This window comes from Rhagoletis pomonella, unplaced genomic scaffold (assembly GCF_013731165.1).
Source record: "Rhagoletis pomonella isolate Grant_MI unplaced genomic scaffold, Rhpom_1.0 Rhpom_scaffold_00001, whole genome shotgun sequence".
Taxonomy (NCBI): domain Eukaryota; kingdom Metazoa; phylum Arthropoda; class Insecta; order Diptera; family Tephritidae; genus Rhagoletis; species Rhagoletis pomonella.
The window spans coordinates 14,145,990-14,154,113 of NW_023458555.1; the positions used below are offsets into that span (position 1 = coordinate 14,145,990).

The 8,124-nt window shown below is 33.9% G+C and overlaps 2 protein-coding genes across 3 annotated transcripts in view; one reads left to right on the forward strand and one right to left on the reverse strand.

The window, feature by feature from the left end:
- Positions 1-8,124, reverse strand: part of LOC118739519 (rho GTPase-activating protein 92B) — a 73,100-nt gene that overhangs the window by 10,781 nt on the left and 54,195 nt on the right. The gene's annotated exons all lie outside the window — the stretch shown is intronic.
- LOC118750026 (putative fatty acyl-CoA reductase CG5065) lies at positions 3,779-8,094 on the forward strand. The gene is made up of 8 exons (XM_036484767.1): positions 3,779-3,827; positions 3,992-4,216; positions 4,415-4,578; positions 6,051-6,209; positions 7,003-7,298; positions 7,366-7,640; positions 7,728-7,938; positions 8,003-8,094. The coding sequence occupies exons 1-8, from the start codon at positions 3,779-3,781 to the stop codon at positions 8,067-8,069; spliced, it is 1,446 nt and encodes a 481-aa protein (XP_036340660.1). The 3' UTR covers positions 8,070-8,094.

Genomic DNA, 8,124 nt, shown 5'->3' on the forward strand with positions numbered 1-8,124 from the left:
TCACTTGGCGTTTCCAATTGGCGTCAGTTGGCACAGAGGAGAAACGACTGGCGTGCTTTGCTGAACTCGGCCAAAATCGCTTAGGCGGTTACAGCGCCAAAAAAGAAGAAGAAGAAGTGCTCCTTCATTATTTGGTTTCATAGGGATTCGGATACCTTCCTCATTGAAGTAGTAAAGAAAATTCGCTAAGTGCCTTTTTCGGTTAAGTGCACAAATTTTCGTGCAATGAAGGATGTGCAGCTAAGCAAAATATACTGTACATCCTCTACCCCTGTTCGTTCTAATTCGATTTAGATTTATACTCAAACGATAATAAAATCGGTACTAACATCCAACAAAATATCGATAACAAAACCTATAAAAATATCGATACAAAAATCCATGATAAATTCGATAAAAATTTCGTTGGCAAAATCGATAATAATATTGGTAGCAAAGTCGATTAGAAAATCGATAAAAATATCAATTAAAAGATCGATAAATAATCGATAGTAAAGTCGATAACAAAATCGATAAAAATATCGACAACAAACCGATGAAAATGTGATTATTATATCGATAAGTCCCGAGAATCCCAAAATCTCTAAAATCCCAAAATAGTTTTTATATTGAGTATCCTTTTCTCTTAAATTACCTTTATTTTAATATTTTTTGCTCTAACCTCATCTTTACTTTTATCGGTATCTGATCCCCATATTTTTCTTTATATTTATCTTTGTTTTTACTTTTATGTTTATCATTTTCTTCATTTACATATTCCCCGTTCACCTTTGCCAATATACATACAAGTAAAGTGTTTAAATTTACCTCGATCTTCATTTTTGCCTTTATCTTTACACATCTTTGTTCTTGTTTTTATTACAACGCTTTTTTTACCTTTGCCTTTATCCTTTTCTTTATTTATGTACGTACTCACCTTTCCTTTCATTCTTGCATTCGCCTTTTAAAAAGTGTTATTCTTTAACCCTTTATTAGCAAGTTTTTGTTAATTTAATAACATGCACTGAAGAAGCACTTGTTTCACCATTTCCTACCATTTCCGTTGCACCATTTCCGTTGCATCATGTGTGCAATTTCCGTTGAATTTGCCAATTTACTCCCAACCAACCAACCGCCGCTAAAGAAGTTTCACTTCAAAAACAATTTGGATTGGGGACCTGCACATTTATTACTTCTTGCCACATTTTCACTACATACACTCAGTGCTTGGTGTTTCTACTTGGCTTCAATTTGCCGGCGAATCTATTGAAGTCAACCAAAATCCCCTCGACAATTCTAGCTTCAATTAAGAAGAGGTCTGCTAAAAGCTATCACCTCAACTAGTTCAGAAAAGAAAAACATAAACAACTAACTCTAATCATATTTTTATGGTGATTTCGTTTCTACCAAAAAATTTTGCATTTTGATTGCCCCTTTCTCTTTTGGTTTTCGATTCAAAAATAAAGGCAACGGTGAGAAAATTTTGCGTTCGTTTCTTAAAATGTCACACCCTTTTAAGGCAAAAAAAGCACATAGATGGAAGCTTTGTTAGGGGAGATGGTTGCCCTGAAAATCAGATAATATTATGAAATGCGTGAACTAGACAAAGACAAGAAGGCAAACACATGCCATTTTACAGCGTTGAGTGTAACATCAAATACATTTTGCACCGGAGAAGGGCAACATTTTTGCGAAGAAACGAAATCACCATTAGATACGTACTCTAAGCCACTGTAGCACTTTAGCAATAAACAAATCCATAATCGAATGCCGTAATGTTTTGCCGCCAACAAACCGTCAACAGGTTATGCATAGAATGCCGGTTGCATCACTCAAAACGTTGCCTGCCTGGTACACATTTATTTCTAAAAGCTGCATATAAATTAAAAGCAAAACTATAATTTACCAAAACCAAACTCCGAAACATTGAAAGAGAAAGAGAGAAAGGCCAAAAGAAATACAGTGAAAACTCGATATAACGAACGCTGTTGAAACTTAAAACTCAATATAAAAAATTTTTCTTGGTCCCCTGAAAGAAAATCATTGCTGCGAGATTTGCCATACAAAAATGTTTCAAAGATATAACGAAGAAAGCCTGAAAACCATCGGAACGGTTAAAGTACCGTTAGCAAAATAATACTTAACGATGTGTCGACTCAAAAGCCTCGACATAACAAATTCTGAATATGTTGACGGTTAGAGCAACGCTTTTTTTCCAAAATTTTAAATTTTTCGTTTCATCGAGCTCTTTATATTTCATACGTAAATATCACGAAACCAATAAGGCAATTCTGGCAACTGTGTTTCATCTCACCACAGTTTTTTGATAGACAAAAGTCTTTCGTAGAACAATTGTTAATTCTGATAACCATCTTGAAAGCTCTTTTCTGTCTTTCGAAAGACTAATTGAAAGATCTGCTAACGACGAAATATTAAATTAAATAAAGAATAGTTTTTTTCTTTTAAAACAATAAAACTAAAATATATATAAAATAAATTAAAATAAAATAAGTTCATAAAAATTAAACTGAATTAGAAATTATTTTTATTTTTAAACTATCTAATAACATTTAAAAATTAAAAAACATATATAAAAAAATAACAAGTTGTAAAAATTTAATAACAAATTTTTTTTAATGAAAAAAATTAAAAAAGGAAAAACCTTAAATTAAAAAAAATTAAAAATAAATTTTAAAAATTAATAGTGATTAAAAAATCTAAGAGAATAAAAAATAAAAATAAAAGGAAATTAAATTAAAAAACGAAAAAAAATAAAAATATATGTTTTAAAAATTAAGGGAAAAAACAAGTATTTTTCGTTTTGAAGGAATTCAATTTAAAAATTAAATTAAACACTATATTGAAAGAAAAAATAAACTGTTTCCATAAATTAAAAATTTCTTCTTAAAACAATAAAGTCTAAAAATTAAGTAAAATTTAAACTAAAAATTAAAAAAGAATTAAAAAATATAATAAGTTAAAAAAAAACGAAATGAGTTTGAAATAGATCTACATGTATTTTCAAATTATTATTAATTGTTATTAAAATTAAACGAAAATTAAGATTAAAAAACAAGTAATTAATAAAATTAAAAACAAATAAAAAAATCCGCTACCCGAGGATTCTAACCTCGGATCTTTCGAACGGCACGCTAGGGATTTGTTCATTCGGCCATTGCATACTTATTCATCTCCATTTGGACAATGTTAAAGTGATTTCTATCAAAATAGCTTTTCACTATGAAAGTTAACAACGGAGCTTTTGTCTGTAAGGCTTTCAAACTATCTTGCTTTCTGCCTTTCAATTGGAACACAAAAGATCCTCAACTTCATTATATCGAGGTTTCACTGTAAATATAGCGACATGGCTCTTCCCGCCAAATTTCGCAAATGTTTTTGTTTACCAAAATACTATACTCATAGTAAACATTAAAACAAACTTAAAGCTGACCATTTCTCCCCGAACTCATATGTATGTATGTAGATACAAAACAACTTGCGCGTGCTTTGCCGCAAACTGTGGCACTAAACGCGATGTAGCCACAAGTGGCACCGAGCTCATTGGAAAACTTGTTTTTCTAGGATAGCCGCTATTTGCAATTTCTGCAGCTGCAGAGCGTTTGCTTTCATGTAACGCTTTTCACTTTCATTCGAGTCGGCAGAGAGATTGCATGTTGGCAACGCAAATAAATTGCAAATGGAATTCGCAAACAAGAAAATAAAAACAAAACATACAGTGTGGAAATAGCAGTTATTAGATAAGATATTTGGCTTTTTGTTAGTTAACTTTTAAAGGAAAATGTGCGATGCAAAGGATTTCTACAAGGATGCAGTCATTTTTGTCACAGGTAAGTAATTGGCCAAATTTGAAGTTTCAAAAGTAGTTGCATGCCAACATATATACATGTGGATGTGGGTATAAATAAAAAAAAACAATTTTTTTTTTGTCGTGCGAGTATTTTAAAATTAATTAATCGATGGCTTCTTCCTATTAATTTTACTTAATTTAAAGGCGCCACTGGCTTTGTGGGCAAAACTTTGCTGGAAAAGTTGCTTTGGAGCTTTCCCCAAATCGCACGCATTTATATGCTGATACGTGAAAAGAGTGGTCGTACGGTGGCGCAACGTTGTCAGGATTTTGTACAACATAAAATCTTCGAACGCTTGCGTACGCATTTTCCGGAGCGTCTAGAGAAACTGGTCTATCTCAAGGGTAATATTGAGTGTGATGATTTCGGTGAGTAAACGCTTCGCGAAGCGACAGAAAATATCTAAGTTTTATTTTTTCTATATATACGAATATAAATCAGTGATGATCGGAGAGAACTTTTACTCTGCGCGCATGCAAATAAAAAATCTATAGAAAGCTTTAAAAAGCTTCTACCCTGATTATGTTTTGGTAGTCTTGCGGTAACTTTTTGCTTATTTTTTTCAGGCTTGTGCCCCACTGATCGCACTCAGCTTTGTGCGCATGTGCAGATTATTTTTCACAGCGCTGCTACAGTTCGCTTCAATGAACGTTTAAAAGTAGCCGCCCGCGTTAATGCCATCGGCACTTGGCATCTTTTGGAGCTGTGCAAGGAAATGCCAAAGTTGAAGGTATTGTAGCTAATTAATTATTTGCTTGTTTTGCAAATGAAAAAAAAATAAATAAATAACTACTACATCCATAAGAAAAGAACGCATCATATAACATTTTCTTTCTAGGCAGGAAACAAATTTATCTTATGAGCGTTACGACTTTTTTGCGGGAATTTTTTTTTGTGCTGTAGAGTAGTAAATGTAGAGCTTTTTTATTTCTGCCTGCGCTCATTGTAGCTGCGAGCCTTTTTACGGATCAACAATATTTTTCATATTCTACAATGAAACAATACATCGTCAGTAGACCTGAATAAAGAAGAGAACTCAAAAATGGACCGCGAAAAAAGACCCGTACAAAAATTCAGCGAAGAAAGACGCGTAAACCTAGTTGAAGGCGAAGAAAGATGCTTTATTGTACTCGACTCAAATGACTTATACTAGGTTCACATATAAGTAGATTATCCTCATTTTTGAGCTTAACACCCTAATCTGTAATTATAACAAGAGATTAGCCATATAAAATTCGTCCCTTGTTAATCTGTAATTATAAAATAATCTCAGATTTAACCGATAACTTTTCGGTGTCCATCCTAGTTTTATCGATTGTTTTTGCGAAAAAGAGGAGAAATGCCAAATGTAAAAGTAAACAAAAATGTACGCTAGCAAGTAAAAGAGGTTTGTAAAGGTATTTTTAATAAAATGTTAAGTTAAAATATATTTATATTGCTTATTATAGCAGAAAAACGTCATCACGGTGGCACAGAGAAGAAACATAACTTTTCCTTGAGATGTGAGAATAACGAGCACAACAAATTTGACGGCGAATAATCTGAGATTTGCCTGTGTAAACGGGGTGATTAAAAAACGAGCTTTGATTGAGATAATATTGATATGTGAACATAGTTTTAAGCAGTAACAGCACCAAACAAAAAGAAGAAGCATTGATTAAGACCTCTCATGATAGCCTATACAAATGGACTAGTCCTTGTTAAGGACCGGTCTAATACTCATGCCGAGAAACTGGGACATAAATCTCAAACTGACAAAGTGAATGGTTGAAAATATTGTAATACGTTTAGGGGATTGGATCGTGTTAACTGTCGTAAAATCTTACGATTTACGATTTAACGGGTTAACACGTCTTGTGAATTATGTACAATATCTACTAAGTTTAAGCAGAATTTTAGATCCTATAGATAAAATTTTTAATAGCCAACTAAACAGGGCTAACAACCACTTCAGAAATCGGTGTAGTTCTGTGCAGTGGCTCGAGCCACCTAGCCGTGTTTTTTAGCGGTTCAGCAACCAGTTAGTACCTCTGAAGTGTAGTTCAGTTCGGTTTAAAGTGGTTCTATTTTCTTTCTTAGATAGCAAATGAGCAACTATGTTGGTAACGATTTTTGTGGCACCACTTGTTACCTAAGTTATTTACAAGAAACACTTTACCATTAGCACTTACTAATTTTACGTTTTATTTAATTATCTTACAGAGTTTTGTCTATGTTTCAACAGCATACTGTAATCCTGGTAGAAAATTTGTCGATGAGCTGATATACCCCACACTGCCGCCTGTCAATTGGAAAATGTTCGTTGATTGCACCAATAAAATACCGGATGCCTACTTCAATAGTTTGGCTAATTATATAAAAGTAAGTATTAATTAAATTTGTAACGCAAAATAAGTCTGGTCTTATACATACATATGTATCTAGAAAGGGATTTATCAAAAGGATCAGTTGGAATAATTTCTGACACTTTTTTGATGCAAATTATGCGAAACGAAGTTGGCCGCAGAATGCGCAATATAATTATAAATTTTTTTTTCGATTTCGTCAGCTGCAGCAATTCGTTAAGCAATTTCGTTGAACTTATAGTTTAAAATCGAATTTAGCTGTTGAAGCAGGCGGCAACCCTCTTCTAAAATATATGCTATGTGTTCCTCCAGGTCATAAGCTATGTATTCTATGCTACATTTTATCCAAAGAAAGAACACCAAACGCACACTCAGTAACCTTCACTTGTCCATTGAATTGATTTTAAATTCCTAATCTGGGGCAACCCTCGTCAAAAATAATATCAAAATAGATTCGTTTGACACCCACATTGGTGTAATATCCTTTTATCTTAATTATCAAGTGATTTTGATATTTTTAAAGGTGGCAACTCTTCTCCTATATGTTAATCAGGGTCTATATACATATGTGCCAGTTTAGCTGAAAAAAGAAAGCACATTTAATCCTATACATGGATAACTCCTCATGACTTTCAGCTCTAGTATTTTTCGGATATTTACCTTTTCCCGATACCGTGCAACCAGTTAAAACCTTACGCTCAAATATGAAGCGGGATTTATTGAGATTATACTAACCATAAACTTGTCATTTAGAGTGCTAGAACACCTACCACACCAACGTAAATGCACCATTATTTTCTCACCCACAGGGTCCCCATCCGAATACCTACACCTTTACCAAATCGATAGCCGAGCAAATTGTGAATGAATACAAACACTGCATACCAATTGTCATCGTACGACCATCGATTGTGACAGCAGCACATCGTGAACCCTATCCTGGTTGGATCGACAACATACAAGGCATCACTGGCATAATGATGGAAATCGGAAAGGGTACAATTAGCAGCATATTGGGTGACAAAGATATCATTTGCGATATAATACCAGTCGACTTTGTGGTGAACTCACTGTTATTGATGGCACAGAAAGCAACACTGGGAAGGTTTGCAAAGTGAAGCTGTAGTTATATTTTTGTATTTACCTACTTTTCTACTTATTACTTCTGACAGAGTTTACATAGCTAATGCAACATCGGGTGTCACAAATCCCATCACTTGGGCGCGTCTGGGTTGTCTGACACTGAAATGGTCGCGCATTTATCCAACTAAACGTATAATGATGTATCCGAATTTTAAATATCGAAAAAGTTTTCTGCTGCATGAAATTGCCGTAATTTTGCTGCATTACGTGCCAGCGCTGTTAATGGATTTGCTGACACTTTTAAGACAGAAACGAAAATTTGTGCTGCCAATTGCGAAAAAATTTCGACAAGCTTGTCTAGCAGGTGCGTGGTAGAGATGAGAAGGAGTGAGAAAGCGAGTTGAGATAGGAAATGAAGCTAGTATTTAATGGTATTTCTATTTTATCTCAGGTCGCACGTTCTCGCTAAATGAATGGATTTTCAAAAATCGTAGTCGTTACTATTTTGAGGAATTGCTACAAAATAAGGCTTTGCATCAACTCTCTTGGAACTTGGAAGCACTGGACTATGACAGTTATATAAGAGAATTTGTTATTGGCATACAAAAGTATCTGCATCACGAGCAATTTCATGAGAGTGCCAGTAGATGGAGAATCACGCGGTGAGTGGGTTGGAAAATTGCTAAAGGTCTTAGGTTTCCTTAAACCCCGATTTTTACTTTACAGCCTCTATTGGATCTGGACATTTCTGCACGTCTTTGTACCACTCCTGACTGTATATTGCTTGCTATAAAGTAATCCTAACAATGTTGGCGAGAAAATACCTAAAAGTGAATATATTGTAAAAA